Genomic DNA, 26077 nt, shown 5'->3' with positions numbered 1-26077 from the left:
TCTTCAGTGAATCCTACAACAACATGTAAACAAATGCAATGACCACAGCGAGGGTGTGTAGCAGCCAGTACACCTTGTAGACGACGGGCATACTTGCGTGGTCTTCAGTGAATCCTACAACATATATATACATTACTGCATCAAATAACATATAGAGATTTTATTTCTTCAGCTGTGATGTTTTTGTTACATAGTCCATAGACAGTGTTGTGACTGACTCTATACCATACCTGTAATGGAGATGAGTGTGCTCATGTCAGTGTTAGCACATTCTCTGACATCAGCTCATATCGAAGCTGACAGAGAGAAATAAGTCGTTTAAGAGCTGCTTTAATTGTGCCATGTTTTACATATGTTGTCAAGAGTTAATTCGAGGTAGTGTGTTGCAATCAGACTACGGTTGCTGTGAACTGAGTGACATGCATCCAATCGTGTCACCTTACCCCACCAGCAGCAGCACAAGCGATCCTGAAGGATTGAAATGCTAGGCTTATTGATTGAACTCTTTGTACATACAATACCTCACAGCTACAATGCATGCCTACAAGTGTGAGAATGATTACTGGTAACAGTTCTGACAGATTATACAAATCTAGCTTTCAGGTAGTAGCTCCCTGTAAAGCAGGTTTGAATAATTTCAAGGAAAAATTGTTCCGGGGCCGGGTATCGATGTTTTCAGAATCGACAGAAATAATATGCATATTATACTGCATTTCATTGAATATGGCTATTACTCATTAATTGTATCGGCTTTGACTTTTTTCTTTGTCTTTTAATTACCTATTCTACATCTCTAACTTCATGAATTGCACTCAAACGCGTTGTTATTATTACTATTACTATTATTATTATTATTATTACCTAAAGGAAAATACTAGTCTTTTTTTAAGTCACTGATTTATGATTTGCAGAGACTGGTTTTCACAGCTAATATATATATATATATACACATACATACATACACACACATACATATATTAAATTGACAGGCTCGTGTCAGTAGATTTACTGCCATGTAAAAACTCCTGTGGTAGAAAATTCTTGGGATATCTGATCCATACTGATGAGCTAGCACGTGCTTGGGGTATCTGAATCATACAGTTTCATGTGAGTCAGCATGGTTGCTGAGATCCAGTCCTCTTTCTCTCATGCCTATTCTGACCTTGTTTCCATGAGTCAGATGTGTACCTCAGTTTTCCTTACTAGGTGGACACCATTCTAGTAACCTTTCCCCTTGCATTCTTCTCTTATGTCCATACCAGTTCAGATGCTTATACTTCATATAATCCTGCACAGAATAATTCTTGCCATACATTTTATATCTTATAGCTTATTTGTAATGTTTTCTCATTTTGAATGTCTCACAGACTGCCTTAAAAAATCCATTTCCATTGACAGTAGTTTGGATTTAAATGTTGATTTAGTTTCCATGTTTCAACACCATACGTAACAGTATTCCTCACTACTGAATTATATATTTGCGCCTTATTTTCTCTGGTTTTATTTCTGTTCCACACAATACCATTCGAACCCCCAAATACTCAAATTGTTCACATTTCTTAATTCACCCTATCTGATTTTCCAATCTTAAATGCTGAGTATCTATTCCACATCAAATATTTTTTTTTTTTTTTTTTTTTTTTTAATCCAATGCCACCAGGTTGTCTTTTCGACATTTCTGGTCTTCTCTCCTGGCCGTGGCTTAGTTGTAACCCACTTCTGAGGTTTGTCGGATATAGGGGGGAGAGCCATTAATCCTTCCCATTGAAGGCTTTAAGGAACCAACCTGGACAAATACCCAATGTCCCATCCCTACCTTCCCGTGGCGTAGCTGTTAGTAAGCATAATTTTACGAGCTGAACTAAAGGGAGGGGCTACTCATCCATTAGCACTGGTCAGCTTGATGAGTTAATGACAGAATTTGGTATAATTTTCCTCTATTCAATACCTAATTCCCTCTTTACCCTTTCCTATCCAGTCCTCTGACTGAACTCTTACTTTCTTCGACCCCGACAGCATTAGAGCATTCGAGCCTAGGGGTTCATTTCCCTTTCCTTCCTCCTCTTTCTACTTTTCTGTTCCTAGTGCTGACCTACTATGACACTAAAATCGTCCTCCAGTGGCTCAAGGAGGGAAAGCTGGTGATCAACAAGATCTCCCAGCTAGGTCCAATGGACCCGTCGACCAACAGGAGGTGTGGTCCTCCAGACATTCTGGGGGTTGTGTGAATGAAGTAGCCACCAAAACATTAAAATATGGTGTTCACTTAAATCGGCTACAACGTGCCATTTAACTCCAATATGATAAAATATTGGATTGCAAGAGGTCAAATGACTTTATTGTCAAATGCCTGGCATTAGAAAACAACAACTTCTGAGGTTGGGGCACCTGGAAGGCGGAGTTACATTACCCCGATGATGTGATGGGATGATTATGATAATGTGGTGCCAGGAGAGGTCTTAAATCTAAACTTAACCTAAATTCCAGACCATGGACGAACATAGGAATAATCCCCTTTAAGGAAAAATTCCTGTGCTGTAACCGGGAATCGAACCCGGGACCTCATGAACTATAGCCAGAAGCTCTGACCACTAGACCATGTCTCATCTAAGTTTACTTTCAAAATAATATTGCATATTCTTCCAACAATTTTCTCAACATAAATTGCAATAATAGCAATACCAGAAGAAAATGTTTGAAGTGCAATGGCGAATCTTTAGAAGTGCGTGACAAGTGGGAGACTGGAGGTGATTATTTTCAAAATAAATATCGAAGTTGTGTGGAATTAAAGTAATAGATACTGGTCTTCTAATTTATAATTAAGAATTTACCTTGCAGTAAAATTGGACTATGTTGTTACCAGTACAAGTATGTGATTTGTGCTGCTGCCCCTGTAAAATGTGAAATTGAAAAGTTGAATAAGCAGCGATGAAGTTCTTACATTCAGAGGAAGAATATGCTTCAGTATTAAGGAAGAACTAGAGCTGGATATGGATATACTGAACATAATAAAAAAAAAAACTTAAGACCGGTGTGACACACACACATTTAAAGAATGCCAACAGAGAGAAATTACAAACTTAGAGGGCACCAAGGTGTTGAACACCTCTGACTAGATGGTAATCTCTTAAAAGGACAACAGATCTAAACACACTTCATAGTGTACATACTTTTATTAGCATTAAGTGGTACACTACAAGGTAGACACCACAGATCTCATCTCTTCTATTTTACAATAGCATGTAGTGCATGTAGTGTGCTTTGTGCAGTGCCACAGAAGGAACAGCTGCCACCAGTGGTCACACTTCTCTGTGCGTGAGTGAGCAAATTTGAGTGCATTTGGAGGTGAACCATCATATAACCTTACCTACTGAATCCTCAATTGCGTCATTTAAAAATTGATCTCGAGTATCTCTATGTTGCAGAGGGTACGGATCACGGCTTCCTGCAATGTACATCACAGAACAGTTTGGGACACACGATGTTGACCACATGTGAAAACAGGTAAGCTTCTTGAATTGTTCTTACTCTTCACATTTTAATAGCAATTTTTTTAAGAACGTGCGGTCTCTTGTTTGAAATAAATTAGGCTAATGGATGCAGTTGTTTATTTCAGATGACTGATGATGTTTATATATGCAGAGAAAATGTATGATGCTTGAACAATAATCTATGAGTGTCAAATTAAACACAGGCTGAACATTTTAAAAAATATTGCAGTACAAGAAGACTAATAGCTTTCATGTTAAATAGTAGTTCTTGCTAGATGTGATGTCTTCATGAAATCCACCTCATTGATCGAGTAACTCCGATTCCAAATTCGTCAGTTCAAACCTAGTTGAGTGCAAGGCCTCTGTGTGTCCCTGGCAAATAGAAGAATCCTGTCCCTAACTATCAGCCAGATACAGAAGAGTTTCAATAATGCCACTAGGATGCAATGTGTCTATGAAATAAAACGAAGTGCTCCACAGTATCCAACTTGACTTAGTTATGAAAGTAGGCTATACAGACAGGGTGGCAACAGCAACAGCTCTGTGGTCGCACGTAATTAAAACACTACCTGTACTCACTAAATCTTAAAAATTCATATTAGAATTCAGTTTTTTTCACTACCCTGATTAAATAATTAATTCTTGTAATTCAGCTTGTTAACTAGTCAGGGACTACCAATAAAAAGAGAACAGCGTTTGTCTTATTTTCATTCTTGTACTATACGAAGTATTGTGACCCTTCAGGATTGTCATGGAACTGCAGCACCTGCATTTCTAAGACTGCTATCTGGTTTGTCTGTATACAGTGATTATTTCTAACCTATGAAATTGATTTTGTCCATATTTACTATCTATGAGTGAATTCATCCAGGACTGATGCACAGTACATGGCATGTAATGGAAAATCGAGGTCATGAAGATGACACATACTTTCTGTCACATTTTACTCATTTTGCAACGTTTCATTTCTTATCTCATTATGAGGAGATACAACCTTCTTCTTCTACTTTGCATACAAAATGCATTTTTTTTATAGATTCCATAAGGTCTAAGTGATCTTATCGAGTGAGCCATGTGATTTCAATTAGAAATTATTCGTTGTAAGTGAATGTATGAAGCTAATTATTTATTCTGTGTTGTAATAAGTCTATCTTGTTATATTACAAGTTGATTGCAATATTAGACTCTGTTAACAAACCTTTATAACGAGTTTCTAACATATAGTTGTGAGGTAACCAACCAAACCTTTTGACAGGAAACATTAATTTTGTAGTAAAATTTATTATAAAATGATGTTGAATTGGCTTGTAGGTAGGTACTAAATATGAACGAACTCAGATCAATAGTTTAGGAGAAATCACTACAAACAGTCTGCTGGATACGCTTTGTTCAGTATCATGAGCTATGACAGTTTTTTCCTTGAATTTTAAAAACAGAAACAATAAATACCATATTCCATATCACGTTATTGTCAGAAAAACCAGAGAATTATGCTTCCAACAGATAGGCTTAACTATTTTAGGGCATAAAGAAATATAGCCTATATGAATCAGAGCATGAAGTGACATGTGCTTGTATAACTTGTCATGCGTTTTTTCTGGCTTACTATTACAAAAGGCACACTTGCCACACTTCATTGTTACTGTGTTGTATATCCTTGAACTGGGAGTTAGACCAGGTAGAAAGATCTGACGGGTACTTTGTGACCTTATGAGAGAAAGGGATGTATAAAAATAAAATCGTCAGTCACCTGTGACTCGCTCCTTGACGAGGCGGTGAGTGACAAGCCCAGCGCCCAGAAGGGCCTGTGCGGTGCACAGTGAGTACCCCCAGTTGGTGAGGTAGATCGGCCACTTGCTCAAGAAGTTCTCAGTAGGAGAGTTCTGTCTCCTGGCGGAGATGAAGGAGAAGATCCACACCGACAGAAAGAATACAGCGAACAGCCATCGATATGCGAGGTAAACGATGCTGACGCCTTCATTACGCTGCCACTGCAACAGCAACGAAGCATTGCAACTCCTGCCGTTGGGAACAAGTAATGTGCTAGCTTCATTTTTAGGAGCAAAGGGTTTGGTGATCTTCAGCTTCACCAGTGTAAATCATCAGAGCTGCATTTGTAATAATTTGTTTGTAAATGGACAGTTTATTGTTGAATGGATCGGACTGGTTACCTGGCTCCTTACGAACTGGCCGGGCTGCTCGTGGCTGAAGCCCAGGCACCGGCTGTTGATCTCTCTCCTCCACAAGGTCTTCATCATGTTGGCGCTCGCTCAGTGGTCTGTAAGGGCAAACACACACAAGCTTAAGACATTCTATCTCGTAATATGGGTAAAAATGTCGGTATTGGTATAATCTTCTATCTGTGATTGCTAAACAACAAAAATGCATTTCCTGAGGATTCAGAAAAGCAGAACATAAATCATATACATAATAATAAAATTATACCATAATCTATACTAGTAAAAAAACTGTAACCAATATTTTTCTGGTAATTTGCAAAAAATTATTGGAGTTAACATGTATAACTATCCTGACACCAAAAATCACATTTTTTAAATTTTTGTTTGTGTCTGTATGTTTGTTACTTTTTCACGTGATGATGAAACACTTCTGACTCAAGACAAAACAAAATTCGGAGATTTAATAAGTGAGGAAGAACAGGAGATTTGTTTACGAACTAACAATGCTATCATTTCGGCAGCTCGACCCAGGGAAACTAGCATTAGACGCTTTGATCGACTTGCCAATAACAGAGTTCAAACTTACCAGGCTCGAAAAAGAGGAAAGAGCGCTGAACTTCCTCAGAGAATTAACGAACAGCGAGAGTGTATTGATTTAGTATGCATTGATAGCATGTTAGGTTAGCATTCCATTATGATCCAAATATTGATTATGCTCATTTGAATTGTGTTAAAATAGGTAAAATCTTACAGCGGTTTCATTTTTTCAGGATCAGCCTTTATCTTTCCATCTTTAATTAAATAACAAACAAAGTCAATTTTTGTAGAGAAAATTTTGACTTTTCTTCATTTAGTGTTAAGTTATACTTTTTCGCTACTTCAAGAAATGTAGATAAGTTTTTATCGTGCTGTTCCACATATTACCTCATCGAAGTATGGAAAGTGTCCGTCGGTCTGCTCAGTGACTGACAGATCAATGCATTAGTTGTGAATAAGCTAATTTTATCATTTAGGCAATCCTAGTTTATTACAGGCCCTGTTAACTTAAAATGAAAGGCGCACTCGTAAGAAAGATTTTGTTTACAAAAATATAACAGCGAAAACCGCATGTTTCATTCTCTCGCTACGAGTCAATAACTGTCACACCGAGGTTGGCTGAGGTTCATCTGTTGCTGATTGGAATGAACCTGGGGTCATTCCTGCCTGTTGTAGTCACACAATAACTCCCGCATTTGATTTTATCTAACAAACTTAATTTCGTTTCTTCATTAATACATATATATTACTTACTTACTGGCTTTTAAGGAACCCGGAGGTTCATTGCCGCCCTCACATAAGCCCACCATTGGTCCCTATCCTGAGCAAAATTAATCCAGTCTCTATCATCATATCCACCTCCCTCAAATACATTTTAATATTATCTTCCCATCTACGTCTCGGCCTCCCTAAAGGTCTTTTTCCCTCCGGCCTCCCAACTAACACTCTATATGCATTTCTGGATTCGCCCATACGTGCTGCATGCCCTGCCCATCTCAAACGTCTGGATTTAATGTTCCTAATTATGTCAGGTGAAGAATACAATGCGTGCAGTTCTGTGTTGTGTAACTTTCTCCATTCTCCTGTAACTTCATCCCTCTTAGCCCCAAATATTTTCCTAAGAATCTTATTCTCAAACACCTGTAGTCTCTGTTTCTCTCTCAAAGTGAGAGTCCAAGTTTCACAACCATACAGAACAACCGGTAATATAACTGTTTTATAAATTCTAACTTTCAGATTTTTCGACAGCAGACTGGATGATAAAAGTTTCTCAACCGGATAATAACAGGCATTTCCCATATTTATTCTGTGTTTAATTTCCTCCCGAGTATCATTTATATTTGTTACTGTTGCTCCCAGATATTTGAACTTCTCCACCTCTTCAAAAGATAAATTTCCAATTTTTATATTTCCATTTCGTACAATATTCTGGTCACGAGACATAATCATATACTTTGTCTTTTCAGGATTTACTTCCAAACCTATCTCTTTACTTGCTTCCAATAAAATTCCCGTGTTTTCCCTAATGATTTGTGGATTTTCTCCTAACATATTCACGTCATCCGCATAGACAAGCAGCTGATGTAACCCGTTCAATTCCAAACTCTCTCTGTTATCCTGGACTTTCCTAATGGCATACTCTAGAGCAAAGTTAAAAAGTAAAGGTGATAGTGCATCTCCTTGCTTTAGCCCACAGTGAATTGGAAACGCATCTGACAGAAACTGACCTGTACGAACTCTGCTGTACGTTTCACTGAAACACATTTTAATTAATCGAACTAGTTTCTTGGGAATACCAAATTCAATAAGAATATCATATAAAACTTCTCTCTTAACCGAGTCATATGCCTTTTTGAAATCTATGAATAACTGATGTACCATACCCTTATACTCCCATTTTTCTCCATTATCTGCCGAATACAAAATATCTGGTCAATAGCTGATCTATTACGCCTAAAACCACATTGATGATCCCCAATAATTTCATCTACATATGGAGTTAATCTTCTCAAAAGAATATTGGACAAAATTTTGTACGTCAACAAAAGTGATATTCCTCGAAAGTTACTACAATTAGTCTTGTCCCCCTTCTTAAAGAGAGGTACGATAATGTATATTACATATACAAAAAGTCTTTACGTTATTGTATCTAGGAATGTTTTTAATGATGTGCTTGCAATAAATACAACATTTGTAATAATTTTATTACCAACAGGTTTGTAATTAAATCTTGGGTAAGATAATAGCAACAATGAAAATATGGGTATGGAAGAAGGCAGTGTTGGTGTAACAGTTCTATATCTATAATAATAATAATGAAGTAATGACAGAAGAAATAAAGATTGTTAGATTTGATGTAACAGTGCGAGTGATCGCAGGTCAGTTGAGTTTTTCACGTCACACTATTTTTGTTGTATTATTTTATACGTAGGGTGTATGCTAGTCTATTGGAAATTCCTCGATGTATTGTTGCTCAAAAACTATTAATACAGACCTATATTCATGAATTTTCTAACAGTAGAAGCTCACCAGATAAGATTTAAAACATGGTTGATTCGAATAAAGTGGCGTAATTTAAAATCTATCCAGAATTCCATTGTTTGTTCTGAACATTTAGTGAACAAAACATTAGATTATGTGAATGGGTTAAGCATTGGACTGGAGAAAGATTCTTATGTGGCCAATGATGTTCCATGATGTATCGCGGACCGTCCTGAGTCACTGGAAGTTGTGTCGAGCTGCTCTTTCTCGAGGTTCAAGGGACTTTGTCCAATTAAAACTTCCGATACATATACTGCTATCAAATATCTATTTAATACCCGAGATTCTCTTTTGCTATCAAATATATGAATTAAAACTTTGAATTTATTAATTTAAATATCTCATTATAAGAGGTTTTTGGAATTGATTATTAATCTTTTTTTTTTTCCAATCGTGTTATCACTAATGCTGCAATAAATGTTCAAAGATATATTTGAGACGTAAAGTTATTAAAATCTTCTAAAATGAAGGAACATTTGGTAACATTTTAAAGTAGTCCCATTACTGTAAAGATATAGAGACCTTAGTTCATTTTCTTAAAGTTATTGAGTGTTGGGTGAAAGAAATTAGCAATAGTGTTTGAATATACTGTATATGTTTTTAATTTAAATCAATTTCCAGTTCTGATTCCTATTATTATTATTGTATTTTCGATTATTAATTTATTACTTTTGTTTTAGTCCAGTTTATTTTTCACTGTTGAAATTTATGTATTGCATTATGCATGCTATCCTAATTGCTTGTTATTCTGTGTCGATATGGCGAGCTCAGCTATGAGTCAGGCTGTGAAAATAAAATTAAAAACGAAATTTCTCTTTCTGGCAGTTTGAAAGTGCCGCCTATATTCTTTGTTAGACTCAGAGTGTTATTCATGAATTTTATTAATTATATTTTGCCTCCTCTTCCGAATTAATCCAGTAAACAGTCTGTAAGAGTAGATTACAAAGTGTTCGATGTGTCCCTAATTAGTACAACAGCATAAGACATTATAAAATGCAATGCACTGAGCACTTCTCTTATCATGACAATTTCACATCAGCAGGGACAATGCGTATGGGACACACACACCACTCTGTGCTTCCTTGACGGTCTGTATGCTTGCTGTTTTCTTATAATATGACGTCTCCTGGGCTCGAATTGGTAACCCATGGCCTCATTCCAGCCAGAACTCGTGCAATTAACTGTAAGATATGTTGCTACACCAAGTACGTACTTGAATTAGGAAAGCCATAACTGACCACTGATGTAGCGAACAAACTTAGCGAAGCTGGGATGTGTGACGTCACTGCTGTAACTCTGGCAATTTTTCAACTTGGATTGCGAGCACTGGAATTTCACAGAGACTAAGCTCTACACCTGATCTATTATAATCTCAGTGACTGACAGATCAATGTATTAGTTGTGAATAAGCTAATTTTTATTGTTTTAGACAGTCATAGTTTATTAAGACTGTTCAGTGACTAATAGATTAATACTGGCGTATTAGTTGTGAATAAGCTAATTTTTACTATTTAAACAACCAGCCATGTCGGTCTGGATAGCAAACTGACGACATAATGAGCATGATCTCTATATATATCAGTGGCGGACTGACAAAGAACTGCAGGTGGTACTGATGAACAGGGTGGCCACTTTGGCTAATCAGTCTTTCCTTTGCTACTTTTGAAAGTGAAAGGACTTCTTTTTGGCGTTAGGGGAACTTCATTTAACTTAACTGAAACCATTCTCCTTTGTCTTAAATTTTCTAATAAGGACATGCAATACCATTAGAAAAATTTTGTTAGAGATTCATTGCCCATTTTACACAATCACTTGTATATCACTACATAATATTATTTACTCATTTCAATTATTCTTGTACTTTTATCTCATGTTTTTCGGAAATCAAATTGTAATTTATTTTTATGTTTATCATTGTTTTGTATTCTTTCCGCAAATCAAATTGTACTTTATTTTTAAGTTAACGTTTGCTTTGTATTCTGGATGCTAGTAGTCAGATGTTCCAAATTGTGGAATTAGTAGTTATGTGTTTTGAAGAATTAAACCAGACACATTTTCGAAAATAATTCATCTTTGGTACCTATCTCGTGATTTAGACAGCTGATTGCTCAGCAAAGTCCTGATCCTGACTTACAGCTTGATGCTTCGGAACAACGTTAGAACTCCTGAGACTATCCTCGACCAAATAACTGATGCAGAAGGTTAGAAATTATATGAGAGAGCTCGTGACATATAACACATCCTAACAGACACCCCACAAGTCACTGCAACATACGCAAATACAAGTAGTACCATTAATAAAGCTGGTTACCAAATTGAATCTAAACAGAACCACACTGAATCCCAGTGGAAATAAGTTCCATTATGTTGTATATCCCACGGATGTTTTCCGCCATCTTGCAAAATGTCTACCAATCTACTAAATGTTATGAACAAAACAAGCACTTTCAGGCCACTGATGATGTGTATTCACTGCCCGAGCTTCAACTACAGTTCCAGCAGTGTATTTATTGAAAGATTATACTCCTAATTGTGATTGTTTTTCTTGGTATTGTTGTATATTTTTGTATTCTGCCTTCTAGAAAAGTTTGGAACTTTTAGACTTCAGTTTAGGAGTGTTCGGAGCATACTGTTTGTTTTAGATGCCAGAAAGAAAAATTTGTTATTAAAAGTTGGAACAAAAATTAACATTGCGGTCCCTCTTTAAATGTATTTTACTAATATATCTACTATACCTTCTGCTGCGATGGTGTTTTTTATTTCAGCAAATACTTTGTTTCTCTCATCACCATAGATAGAATCCTATGTTGAAAGATGCATATTGTAATGCCGTTTGACGTGCTTTTTGCATGCAAGACACTGCCCCTTCCCTCAAACTCGTGGTAAAGTGTTTGTGTTGATCATTAGGTTTAATTTACTTCCCCAGAGCCACATGCAGTGTTACAGTATTCAGTCTGTACACTGCTTTCCTATCCCTGACTGCTGTGTTCACTTCTCCACTGACTAGCAACTGTTACCCAAGTACACAGGACTCAGTACAATGTGCATCTCACACTATACATGACTTGCCATGAATGTTTCAGACAATAGAATTTATTTATTAAGTCTGCTCAGTGGCTGATAGATTAATATATTATGAATACGTTTGTTTTTATCATTGTACTGTAGATAATCAGACTTCATTAAATCTGCTCAGTGACTGATAGTTTATGTATCAGTTGTGAATAAGTATGTTTATTTTTATCATTCTAGACCATAGGAGCACATTCGCTGCTTGCTCTGTGTCTTGACTGCACAGGCGATCTCAGGAATACTGGATCAGTGGAGAGTTCATCATGGCAGAACACGTGGAATCTAGCAAAAGAAAAGATAAGGAGATCCGACCTGGTAGTTCGTGGCATGATAGATACTAGTGTCAAATATGAAAGAGGCAACCAAGACATCACAAACTTCGTTTTATTTCATATGAGAAACTAATTGCAAGATCTGTACTAAAATCCTTAAGCGGTTGAAACATGAAGAGGTGTGAGTGGAGGACAGTGAATCAGGGTGGAACAAACACGACATTCTGCGAGTCAACATCAACGAATATCGAACTTCGCTGTACTCAACAAACTTGAACCGAACATAGCATCTATAATGCACGAACTAATAGATACTTTATACCTGGAATTAAACACCATGCAACATGTCTACTGTGTAATACAATTGTTACAGGAAGCAAATATAATATTGAAGACACTACAAAGCTAGACACATGACTACATATGATGAATTTGGAGAGGAAGAACGTTTGAAGATATTGAAAGATCTGAAGTCATCGAAAGAGGTAAATTTTTTCAATTATACAGTGTGTTCATAGCTCAGCCAGACCTTTCTGTGGTGGCCTTGAACTGGGTGAAGATTGGCGTGCCTGCTGCCGGAGTAGCGCTGTAGCTACAGCTGACGCGCCAGTCAGTCGAGTTGGATCTGTCGTGAGGGAAAGTTGTCTGTGCCCATGTTGTGAATAAAATTGTGTTGTCTCGTGGTGATAAAGTGACTATTAATAATGGTTGAGTACACTTTAGAACAACGTATTTTTCTCTATGATGCGTATGTGAAATACTTTTCTGCAAGAAGGTGTCGAAGAGAATTTGAACATCAGTTTGCAGGTGTTCGAGTTCCTAGCAGTCAACTATTCATGACCTTGTCAATAAAGTCAGATGTACAGGATCTTTTTTGAACAAGACACGTGTTCAACAACGCCGTGTACTGACAGAAGAGAAGCTTGAAGAAGTAGGGCCGGTTAGAGCACTCACCCCGCAAATCACTGCGACGTTTAGCACAAGATGTTAACATTTCCAAGACGGCAGCTTTTGTGCAACGAAACTTTTGAAACTTAAGCCGTACAGGGTACCTGTAGTTCATGCTTTACAACCACAAGATCCTGTAAGTAGGGTTAATTATTGCAATTGGTTTGTGCAGTCCGTTCATAATGGCGACGTGGACCCACTTTTAACGTTCTTCTTTGATGAAGTGAGGTTTCATCTTCACGGTCACGTTTCTACTCAGAACAATAGATACTGGGCTACCGAAAATCCCCATATTATTCATGAAGTTCCTCACCATACTGCAAAGGTTGAGGTTTGGTTTGCAGTGAGTGCGAGTAGAATTATCGGTCCCATATTTTTCGACAGAACAGTTGATTCACACGTTTATGTAACTTAAATTTCAAATAATTTTTTTCCGCAACTAACAAGAAATGAACGATTGAGTGGCTGGTTTCAGCAGGTATGAATTCTATGCATGAATTGCGAAGTGTGTTTGGTGACAAAATAATTAGTCGAGGATTGTGGCCACCTCGTTCCCCTGACCTATCTCCATGCGATTTTTATTTATGGGGAACGTTAAAGAATAAAGTGTACGCATCAAATCCGCTCACGTTACAAGAACTGGAGGACAACATCACGAGAGCAATACAGGCAATCAGACAACAAGAACTTTTGCGAGTGAACCAGAATTGTTTGCAGAGATATAGGGAATGTCTTCGAGTTGAAGGTCATCACTTTCAACATCTGTTGTGATGCAGGTAAGCCTAATGTTAGTAGAGTAGTTAATGTTCCGTACCCATGACTTGCCGGTCGTTTATGTGTAACTCTGGCAGCAGACGCGCCAATCTTCACCCAGTCCAAGGTTGCTGTGGAACAGTCCGGCCGAGCTATGAACGCACTGTATTCTTATGATAATGTTATCTTTTATGTTAATGATACGTTATATTTTATTAATTTCTCGAAATGTTTATTTAAATTAACTTTAATTTATTTTTAATTTTAGATTTGGTAGCTCAATGGTTTACTTTTGTACTTTATTATTGTTTTAACTTTTCAAGTAGGACATGAACTTACAGATTCAGAATCAATTTCCTGTCCTAGCTAGCTATAAAATGGAATACCTAATTACAAGAGAATGCCGATAATTCTCAGAAGGAGCTTCCACAAAACCGTGCTTGCTGAGACAGTGACTCCAGGAGAAGCTACCAGATTTAACGTGGTCAACCTCTCAGCTCGAACTATATAGAAGAACTTAGTATATCTTCTGTTACTGTACATTTCTGCAAAATAAGGTCACATGCCCACCACTGCTAGTCTTCAAATGACCTCGCATCGGTGCACTTTCCATACCCGCGTGCTGATTCCTGTTGTAGACAATCAGATCTGCTCAATGAATGATAAATTAATGTATCAAACGATCAGAGTTCATTAAATCTGCTCAATGACTGATCAATTAATTCTTGTGAATTTACAAGGACATTTTTGCATAGCTAAAATAATGAAACACATAATTATATTATCGTGATACTTTTAATTGCTTGCCCTTATTTGCAAACATAATTGCTTGAAGCTCCACTTTTCTAGCATTCTTCACTTAGTTATATAGAACATGCTTGTCCACTAACATGGCCCGTTCTGTATTTTATTCTGTATTTGCTGACGTCATACTACAGGCTTTATTTGGGAGTTTGGAGGGTTAAATCTTGCACAGGGAACTGTGTTAATTCATTTTTCTCGGCATGTGAGGGGATATGAGTTCACGAATGGAATTGAAAGTGGATTATAATATAGCAAAATAATCTCTTAAAATGTGAGTAATAAACCCGAAAAAATAAATCATCCCTATAATTTTTCTAGGGTGCTTGCAGGGTACTAGTTCCAAACAAAAATGTGCTGTACCTGCAGTCCAGATTAAATTTTATGTGTAGTCTTCTTAACATTTAATTAATATATTTGATACCTAAAGACAATTTTCCTGCTTAAGTAGAAAAGACAGCTCTCCTGTACATCCAATAACTTTTGAACTCTCAATACGTCAAATTATGATGAAAACTGCAGACTTCACTAGTCTTAAAACTGCCGTTTTTCCAGAAGTCCTGCTGTACAGTTAGTATGGGCATGCAGCAAGATGCTGTAAGTACAGCTATCAAAAGAAAACGTGGCTGCTCTCTAGAAACTAGTTCCCTTCAGGTATCTCCGCTACAGTTCGGAGACAGGCGATGTTACATGTTGTTGGACCACGTTACCTGATATCTACAGTTATAATTAAAGTGTTCTTCACATTAATGTGATAGCGTAATGGTAGTGTTTCGGGCTGGTATTCGTAAGGTCGTGTATTCAAACACAACCTAGTGCTTTTTATGTTTTTTTTAAGAGAGAGAGAAAATATAATAAATTGCTCCTGTCTCTTTTATGACTGTTTTAGTAATTAACATCAGGTTCATGAATGTATTATGCCATGACTTTATCATTATTTATTATGACATTAAGGCTGCAAATGGAAAGAAAGAAAGATTATATTCTCAACAAAAATATCTTTCGTGGCATAAACAAAACAAACTTACTGGTGTCTGCCTTAGAAAATTCAAAGAATTAAAAGTTCAAAAAGCAAAACAAAAAGCCACGATTGAATATTTAGTCCATCTTCCTCCCATCTCGATCACATCTTGCAATCGAGTGGGCATGGAATCGAGTAGTCTTTTCAAATAGCAACTGTTCTCAATCATGGCATCCCAGGCATCCTGGACGAGGTTCCACAAATCATCAGGACATCTTGGAGGGGGATTGGGCCAATTTTTCCGCATATGCTTCTGTACTTGCGCCCCGCAGCTCAGTCGGAAGAACGTCCGAATTTAGATGTCAACATCTCAGGTTCAAATTCTGGTCACTCCTTTTCATTTTATTATGTTACAGGATAGTGTAACGTAATCATATAAGAAGAAAAAACTTAACACTAGTATTATGCAACTATATTGTTTCAAATGTAACATCAAATTTATATTACTTGTATCACTAAAGAACGATAACAGAATACAAAAGGATAACAGAATACAAATGATAACTTGAATATTATTTATATCGCTAAAGAATGATAACAGGATACAAATGATAACTTGAGTATTATTTATATCACTGAAGAATGATAGCAGAATACAAATGATAACTTGAATATTATTTATATTGCTAACAAAGGATAATAAAATAAAATGATAACTTAAATATTATTTATATCGCTAAAGAACGATAAAAGAATACATACAAATGATAACTTGAATATTACTTATATCACTAGGTAATGAACGATAATTAAAATGATAACTTAAATATTATTTATAACGCTAAAGAACAATAACAGAATATAAATGATACTTGAATATTATTTATATCGCTAAAGATCGATATTAAAATAAAATAATTTGAATATTATTTATAACGCCAAAGAACGATAACAGATTATAAATGATAATTTGAATATTATTTATATCACTAAAGAACGACAACAGAATACAAATAACTTCAATATTATTTATAACGCTAAAGAACTATAACAGAATATAAATAACTTGATTATTTATATTGCTAAAGAACGATAACAAAATAAAATTATAACTTGAACAAGGCTCAAACTCACAACCTTCAAATCATTTAGCAAACACACTACCGCTCCTCTACGAGACGCAGATGTGAATGACTCCTGCTTAAACATCTTAGTTCCGAAACTGCTTCTATAATCGCCTGCATTGTGTAACATAACCGTGATCCGAAGTGGACTTAGAAAATATTGGCTGTTCACGAGTGCAGCCACTTTTTTTTTTTTTTTTTGTCAGCTGTACAAGTGCACCGCGTAATGGATTACTGATAACGATAATATTGGAAGAACTAGGGTCCTGCTTACTAACCTGTATTCAGTATTACACACATACAAAGTAAAAAAGAAATACCGGCACGTCCAGTTATTACTTGAATACTGGCAGCACGGAATCTGTCATCTGGATGCTTTATCAGGCATAAATCCTTTCCTTAAGATAAAGCAACATTTCTTGAGATGAACTGAAGCTGAACGCCTCATCTCGTATGATGCTGATAAGTAACAAGTGAGGGAGAGGGTGATAAATACAGAAATAATTAAGAGAGAGACAAACGAAATACAATTAAATGTTGTACCGACACATGTTATGTCAATAGCAATAAAATCTGTTTTGATAGAAGCTCCGTGATAGACTGAGGTGAACAGCAGTTTTGCATGTCTGTATTAGTAAGATGCAGGAGTTGATTTCATGGCGAGATGCAATCATGAATGTGTTTCTGTGCATGTCGAGCTTAATGGGAGGTTGAAATATCGTAACTTGATCAAAACAATCAAGCAACAAATTCGGGACACAGAAATAAAAGGCTGTAGTATTTCTGACACTGGTATACTTTTCCACACCTTTCTGTAAAGCAGCTCTTTCTATCGATCGTATACCTTTATAACAGACAGATCTAAACCGTGAAATGATTTTGTGGCACAGTCTACATCGGCAGGGATTAAGCCTTCAGGACTGCGAGCCAGCATTGCACAGTCACAAGCAGCTGCATGAGAGAAGGAGATACCCTGCCAGGAATTATCATGTAGGTTTTTAACTGCAGACATCATATAAAAGAATTCTAAACCAGTGTACAATATGTTACTGTAAACTGGGGTTACTTTGAACATTTCTTCAGAAAATCATATTTAGGTTTCTACATGCTGCACTTGTTATAGATGGAGGTAAATTATCATAAACATCACTCATACCAAATTACCTCCATCTAACAAGTGTAGCATCTACAAACCTAAATATGATTTTTCTGAAAAAATGTTCAAAGTTTCCTCTGTTCAAAGTAACCCCAGTTTACGGTATTTCGTTCGTGATAATGGCTTGAAAGAACTTCTCTGCATGATTAGCAAAAACTTGAGGAGAGCCTAATAATTATATGTATGAAATTATGTAGAATTGTAATCGCATTAGTCAATATCACGTAAACAAACCTGTGTCTGATTAGGACACCTTAGACAATTAGTTTTCTCGTGTTTTGGTATTTCTAATATATAATATGAGCTTCAATTTAACTGTTGGATTTATAGTTTTATATGAAATTGATATACCATAGCAACTGTCCGAAGACAGGTCTGAACTTCACAGAAAAATATTCGAAAATAAAATTAATAACAGTATACACAGAATATGCACGTTTATTGGTCGCTTCTTACATACATGTAACATATATCACAATATTACACAGACATACTTCACATATCCATCTTGATATGACAATGACTCGTTTCAGATTTTATATAAATAAACTTGTACACAATTAATTAGTTAAACAACAAATGTGATACATGCAATCAGCTTAAAATTACGAGTATGAAATATCACCTTTGAATATTTTAGCAATGTTCACAATCTACACTAACATCCATCTATCACATGTTTAACTTAAATGTAGTCGCTATCTATCAAGGAATGCATAAAATACACAGAATTGTTGCCATTGCTAAAATAATAGAGGATTCATCAGTGTGTGTCAAGTCATATTTGGGCTTATTGGTAACTGCACCTACCACATGTTGCCTTAAATACTGACATAATCACGGCATTGATAGAAAACCTCACATTGGTATTCCAAGATTCACATTTCAACAAACTTGTAACTTTCTGGATTCCTCGTGGTTCATTGACTTAAAAATGTTATTTGTTATTCTGTTTCAAGCTATCACAGTTACATCTAAGAAATGTTTGAGCTTCCATGCAATAGAAATACATCAGTCGACACACCATCTGTCACACATGACATGCACATGTAGAGCTTGGGCGCCCATTTTGGGATCTGCGGTGAAACAAAAATGGCAGAATTTCGAATGCTTACTGTAACAAGACTCTGAGCCACAGCCGAATGCTAACGTCATTAGTAGTTACGTGACTTTTGTGTCGCTCTCTCTCTCAGATATATCTCGACATGGAGAGCAGCTGCAGACCTGTGCGACCACTCATTTGATTCGTAATCGCGAGTTCTGCAATATTAAAGTGATGCGATACATTTTGAGTGAGCCGGACTAATTTCTGAATGTCACTTCATATGAAGAGAAAATATATTGCATCCTCTTCATGCTACTTCTCTTGTCATAGACCCATACAGTCCATTTCTTACAAACAAAAATAAAACATTAAAACCAACACAACTGTAGTTTTATTCCCGAAACTGGGGGACATGCGAATGTATCCCTGGTGCAGTGAACATTTCTTTTTAATCTTGCACAGAAACTATTACGAATGTTTTTCAGGTAACTGTAAAGTTCTACTTGTTAGGACTGGCATGAGTCACAACACTAAGCAGATTTGTAGATAAATAGTAATTGCAGCAATAAAAGCTGTCGCTGTTCTTTTGTCTGAAGAATTTGTTTTGTTTGCCAAATGGTTAGCCTACATATTATTATTTGGTCTGTGCCATTTCTTTCTTGCTCATTTCGAATATATAACACAAAATTACTGTCTTCAAAGTTAAGTGGCAAGTTCTTTACATGCTAATTAATTGAATCACTGATAGGTTAAGCTAATCCATACCTAGATAACTGAATCACTGATAGGTAAAGCTAATCCATAGTTAGAATGAACGTGTTTTTTGTTAGAATGTACACAGATGTGCTTCAAAACTGATGAGATAATGGCGTGAAATGAGAATAAAAAGTGTTGAAGATAACTGATTGCAGTGTGGACCTTTTATTAAGAAGTTGTCAGCCCTCCATAGTCTGATGTATCTTTGTTTGGACATATGTCGTTATTTTTTACTGAATTATTTATTTTGGTCCAGGGAACATCTTTTTTATGTACTTATTTATTTATCCACCCTTGTGCCATCAATAAAAAACATGTGTTTTAATTATTTTTAATTTTCACAGTCTTTATACATAAGTACTTATGTGGTGTTCTGTAATATACGCCACTATTTGCACTGGGTTTGCAATAAGAATTTCTTCATCATCCATTATTAATACATAAAGACCATTTGGGCCTTCATTTTTCTTGTAGAACTCAAATTTAACATCAGCTTGTGTGTAATTTCAGTAATTTATATGGGAAATAGCTTTTCCAAAATGCTGTTAGGGTCATCAAGTGTGTCACAGTGTGGCATTTGAACCAGAGGTGTGAAGAGAGACTGGAATTGCTTGTGCTCTCATTTCTGTTGACCAGTAAACTCAATCGTGCATAAATAAATGGTAACATATGAATGACACATACATTCACATTGTACAAAATAACAAGGAAAAGCTCTACTTTACTTAAAGCTGTGACAAATGAACTGACTGCGACCAGTCTGACTTCTTATGTTCTAGAACTTACAATATAGTAATGACCAATACAGATGAAGTGAATGAGAGAGATTTTCTGTTTGAGGATAATATGCAGTGGAACTGTTATCTGCTAGTTGCTATGGTTACAAAGTAGGGGCTGCGAGTTCGTCCTATTCGTCAATGGGCGCCAATTTTACTGTCAGGTTTGTGAATATATAATTAATAAAAGTTTTTTATGTTATGAATCTGTGAGCTGTGATGTCCTTGAAGTCCCAAGATCGTTTAGCTAAGACGTTTTCGACTGAAGCACAGAAGGTTTCTGAGCTTCAGGTCTATACCTTTCATTTCCTTTGTATTAAATTCAAGAAGATTGATTTTGAGTGACTCACCACTCTCTGTAATTTTTGCTTAAGGACTTAAATAATGTAAAGCTTCTTGAGTGGGAAATTTTATATCCTGCGTGCATAATTCCTGGATGAATTAACTCGTACTTACTGAATATGGGCAAAGACTGTACACAGACAGCAGCCAGTAATCCCCCTTTCCGTTACATCTCTGGGGAAACCTCAGAACAGATTCTTGAATCTCATTTTTATATTTCGTAAGATGAGCTAAAATTAATACAACAGAATTCTACAGACTCAGAAACAAAATTTGGGCCACCTGAATTTTCCAAGTTTCCTTCAGAGCTTTGGCAGCTATTGAAAATTATTTTACTTCGATTGTTGTCGCAAGCCGCAAGGTATTTTAAGAGATGCGAAGAAAAGTAGTCTATTGCTAATAGTAGATGAATATTTGTAAATCTTGCAATGAAATATAATGATGGTAAACGAAATGTAAACTGCATTATGAAAAAAATATCTTCCACTCCAGGATTCGAACTCTCAACCTTCTGGTCTGCAAGCAGGCACGACTGCACAGAGCTATCGGAACAATTGAGTAAAATTGTCATACTCGGGATTATCACATTATACTGCTCGCGTTCACTTACTGAATACCTTTTCGTCATTAATTTGACCTTACTTTCAGATTGATTTCGTGCTTCTTGCATTAGTTGTGAAAGTATACCTTGCTGTAAAACTGTTAAAATAATACTGGGTTGAAAACCCTTGTTACATCGTGTTATCACCATTAGACGTGTATAAATATTAATAGTCATTACGTCGATCAAGTGAGGGATTCATGTCTACTTTAAATGGTAGACCAGAGGTTTCAACTAATTGCTCTGATCCAAAATGGCTTTTGAGCTTCAGAGGCGAGCCGTATACTGGGAGTTTCTCGTTCTATGGCTCATCGTTATTGAAATCATGGGAAGGTCGGTAGATGTCCTGGTTCTGGACGTCCGCGTGTTTCAACCAGGAGACAGGACGAAGCCTGGGGCAGGGATCCCTTCCGCTCTGCTCATCAACTGAAGACATTGTCTCGGTTCCCAGCTGTTTACGAATGGTTATTAACTGTCTAAGAACAGATTATATTACACGCTACCAGGAAGCGACTAAAGAAAAGCTGACTGAGGAACAAGCCTTTGTTCAATTGGACGAAAATAATTTTTTCCGACGAAAATGTCATCTCAACCAATTACAGCGGACCATTTGGAGTCCGGTCACAGTATGATCTGTGATATGGGCAGGTCGGCGTGTCATGCTGGGCTGGAGCAGTGCCTTGGAGAGGATCTGTGGCTGCTTGGATTCGGCGCAATATAGACGCATTTTGGAGAATGTGTTCTATCTACCTGGGAACATTATACTGAAGGAACATTATTGTTCCAGCAGGATAACTTTTCAGTGCACACAGCACAGGCAGTTCAAGCCTGGTTCTCGGAGAGACCTGAGATCGAAGTCGCCAGATTTGAACGTAATAGAGAATGTCTGGGTGAAATTGAAGAATGGGAGACACGAGTTGTTCGAAAATGAGCCCCCTCAGAATCAGAACGAGCTGTGGAGTCAACTTCTCGATGTCTGGATCAGGGCTATTTCCGTCAGCTCGTCGATTCCATGCCTCATAGGGTCAGAGCAGTTGCAGGAGTAGATGCGTGGTGAACGAGGTATTAGATTCACTTTCTTTTTTTTTTTTTCGTTATTATGATTATTTTTTTTCTTTGGAAAACAAATTGGATCTTTCAATTGATTTTTTTTTTTATTGTTCTCTGCAGGGTCAAGCCAAATAAAATCCCACAAGAGATGGAAATAATTATTTCACATGCAAAAACAAACAAAATGAAAATTCGGTCGCAGTATCTTAAACAAAAATAATGTAAAAGAATAAAAACGTGGCCCGAACCCATACCCTTCAGCATGATGATCAGACAGCGTAACAGTCTGAGCTATTATGATGAGATAGGAATGCTCTCCTCATGCAGCATGTCGATGGTCCGGGTCCGATGTTATGCTGACAGGGAACATTGCCATTCACTCTGTAAGGATGTGCAAGAGTTGGCCCAAATTTTGTTTCTGGATCTGTACATAGTTATCAACATTTTGTGTTTGTTCATTGAGCTCGATACAAAGCAGTAACACACTGTGCTGCATGTACTGGAAACAAGTCAACTGGGCAGTTTAACTGGCTCCAGTAAAATTAATACTGATACAAAAAATCCACACATACTTCATTATTGTACTTTGTCCACATTTCTCATTTCCTTTTTTACCAATGTTATTCCTATTCGTAGTTTATTTCTTGAGTTTTCATTGAAAAAATATACATAAATGAAACATTTTCTGTATCTCTAATATGGAGAAAAAATAAGAAAAAGCTGCTGGAACCAATTTTCAATGGGTGTAGAGGTACAGCTGTTCGAATGTTATGCAAGAAGGATATACGATTGACTTAATAATTACATTTACATGGAATCAATACATTTCAACAAGTCAGTGCACTTTTCCGCTCTGTTGTTTTTGTGAGGTCTTCTCGTTGTTCTTTTATGAGGGTAGCACTATTCATCATTTCAGCAACCAATTCGTCTCTTGTGTTTACTTTGTTTTGTACACTTCGTCTTCCATCCATCTCACAGACAAAAACTGACAGAGCAAGGTTTGGGTACTTTGATGGCAATGCACGTGACCACTGTGGGAATGTGATACTTAGAAGATGTTTTTCCTGATGACTAAAATGTGCAGGAGCTCTGTCATGCTGGAAGAACGTGCCTATTCTTGTAGCCAAAGGAACTAAGAACAGCTGTTTCTCTACACCCATTATGAACACTGCTGCCCTCAGATAGTCTCAGAAGAGTGACACGTACTATTCCTTTTTATGTAGTCAATAGTACTTAGTTATTTGTCGTTTCTTCATACCCTTTGCAAGGCTTGTTATGCGTAACATTCAGACAGCTGTATCTCCACATCCATTGAAAATTGGACGCATATTTAATGTTTATATTTATATTTTTAATTTACTCAGATAGTCCATATTACCATCCTCAAAAATATTTACTGTTGCTCCTGTGTGTGTGTCTATATACTATAGTGCGTACATTTTATCTTTCCATGCTCACAGATATAGAGCAGAAGTGCACTGCACAGCAGAGTGTGGAAAGATAAAATGTATGCACTGTGTGTGTATGTATATACTGTATTATATATATATATATATATATATATATACATTCACTATAGTATCATATGCATCATTCCTATATCAATTGGCTCGTAGATACTGAATGTGAACAAAATCGATGTAATAAATCTCTGTACACAGACAGACTGGAAGTCGAAGAGTACAGAAATGCTGGAAGCGTGTACTTGTATGAAAATTCCGAAATATACTTCTTGCAGCGTCACATAGTAGATGTTTGGCCTCGAAACTTGTCTGCCATGCTCGCCAGTGAACCCAAGTATCATCAGTTGAAATTCTGCCAAGAGCGCAGATCTATGCTGTGTATCTGTTAGCGGCCAACTGATCCATGTTTTGCAAGTCAATATTCAGATTGAGGCTGCATGCTGGACAATGTTTCGAGAGATTGCAAAAGCCTCTGATGGACAAAGTACGAAACGCCTTCACTGACTGTGTGATATGCTGAAGGAGATGCAAGCTGTAAATTATTTGCTGTGAGGCCGTGAATTTCAACACCGAAGTATTGCTAAGAGTTGCCACACTTCTATTTTAGATACCAGCAGGTAGAACGATCTGAAACTGGAAGTAGGAAGTTTAAATACAGCATACTTTTGCTTTTTAATTGTTCGAATGTCTTAAGATTCTTTGCTATGCCACGTGTGGCATACCCTTGACTTCTATCGTTGACTAGGTATGAATCTGAAAGACTTGGGTCCAGTCAAGGAAATGAGATCTCTGACTACGAAGCACGGGGATAATCGCTGCCATCAGCAGACGGTGTCGTCCACTCCCAGAGCTGGCTGCAGTTCGGGCGCCGCGAGGCCGCCCTTGTCTGTGTACGGCTTCTTCCTCACAGTGAGCGTGATCCACTTGCGCAGCAGGAACAGAACCCAGGCCGCGCAGTGCACCGTGAGCACGAACACCAGCCCGAACACCGAGGAGGCCGCCGTGCGCTTCGGCAGGCGCCAGTCCAGCAGCGGATACACAAACGGCCGGTCGTGGCGGTCGGTGCCGCCCGATTCATAATAAATAAAACTGAACACGACGTAGCAGACAGTCACCAGGAATGGCCAATAGCAGTGCAGGAGCCTGAAGGGGTGAGCGACTAGGAAGAGATCTGTCACCATCAACACGGAGTTGAAAGCGTGGACCATGAGGTTCAGGGCGTCCAGAGAGTGGAGGGCTGCGACAGATCACACAGCTTCGGGGTAAGTTACTTCGGCACAACGGAAATATTTGTAATTAAATATTAAGACTGATTAGTGATCACAATATTATCCATTTACATACCACCTACCAGTACATGAAAAAAAGCTAAACTTCAAAGAAGATTTCACACAGAACATGCAGAAGATATGACGTAACTACAGCAGTGGTTAGGACAGTGATCAGGTGAGCTGCACTTATGTGGAGTGGACACAGGTTAGGTTAGGTGATACCAGCCCATTGAAGGAAGAAATAACTTAACGAGCCTGAAAACTTGATCAGTGTTTGAGAAAGTGAGCCACAATTCCTTTCGGTAATATGTCCTACCTTGTCACAATCCTCAGATCCAGAATTTCTCAATAAAAGAACACGATGATGACCACACTTCTAAACTACACTGACAAGTTGCGTGACTCAATGAGGGCAATTTATAGAGTTTGTGAATAGTTTCCAAATGTGTGTGCTCTGAGGTAATGACCTGCGTCACATTCTCCCATTGCTATTGAAAGAAACTAGACAATTAATTGAGATATATACGGTAATACTTTTCATTTAGCACTACCCCGAAAGCTCTTTCATTTTTTTAAATTCAATTTTCTATTAATATTTATAACCATGAGTGGAAACGTCTTTCTCAGGGATGTAAACTGATGAAAAATAAATCATATACACATCGACAAGATTATTGAAACCATTCATTCATTGTTTTCCGCTCAAGGGCAAGTCTTTCACTGCAAACCCAGCATTCTCCAATCTTCCCTCTTTTCTACCCTCCTCTTAGCATACGATCCATATATCTTAATGTTGTTTATCATCTGGTATCTTTTGCTCCAAACTTTTCTCCCATTCACCATTCCTTTCAGTGCATCCTTCAGTAGGCAGTTATCCAGCCAATTCCTTTTTCTCTTCCTAATCAGTTTCAGCATTATTCTTTCTTTATAATCCCTT

At 37.1% G+C, this 26077-nt stretch overlaps 2 protein-coding genes and 1 long non-coding RNA gene across 8 annotated transcripts in view; 1 reads left to right on the top strand and 2 right to left on the bottom strand.

Annotated features, from left to right (window-relative positions):
• The window catches only part of LOC138695135 (protein rolling stone-like), a 152317-nt gene that overhangs the window by 3011 nt on the left and 123229 nt on the right, over positions 1-26077 (bottom strand). Inside the window, exons 2-3 of the mRNA XM_069819562.1 lie at positions 5663-5769; positions 5242-5482 (exon numbers count right to left, since the gene is read on the bottom strand). Of these exons, the coding sequence (XP_069675663.1) occupies positions 5242-5482; positions 5663-5749 (328 nt within the window). The 5' untranslated portion in view covers positions 5750-5769. The remainder of the gene's footprint in view (positions 1-5241; positions 5483-5662; positions 5770-26077) is intronic.
• LOC138695136 (uncharacterized) lies at positions 913-18914 on the top strand. The gene is made up of 3 exons (XR_011331073.1): positions 913-1724; positions 2379-3504; positions 12002-18914. It is a non-coding gene; the product is annotated as an uncharacterized lncRNA (long non-coding RNA).
• LOC138695134 (protein rolling stone-like) overlaps positions 18257-26077 on the bottom strand; it is a 75293-nt gene continuing 67472 nt past the window's right edge. For all 6 annotated transcript variants that reach the window (XM_069819561.1, XM_069819556.1, XM_069819558.1 and 3 more), the window contains one exon: positions 18257-25106. In XM_069819561.1, the coding sequence (XP_069675662.1) occupies positions 24691-25106 (416 nt within the window). In that variant the 3' untranslated portion in view covers positions 18257-24690. The remainder of the gene's footprint in view (positions 25107-26077) is intronic.

Source organism: Periplaneta americana, chromosome 2, assembly GCF_040183065.1.
Source record: "Periplaneta americana isolate PAMFEO1 chromosome 2, P.americana_PAMFEO1_priV1, whole genome shotgun sequence".
In the NCBI taxonomy this organism is placed as follows: Eukaryota; Metazoa; Arthropoda; class Insecta; order Blattodea; family Blattidae; genus Periplaneta; species Periplaneta americana.
The sequence above is the reverse complement of the archived record's forward strand: the minus strand, read 5'-3'. Positions and strand labels throughout refer to the sequence as shown.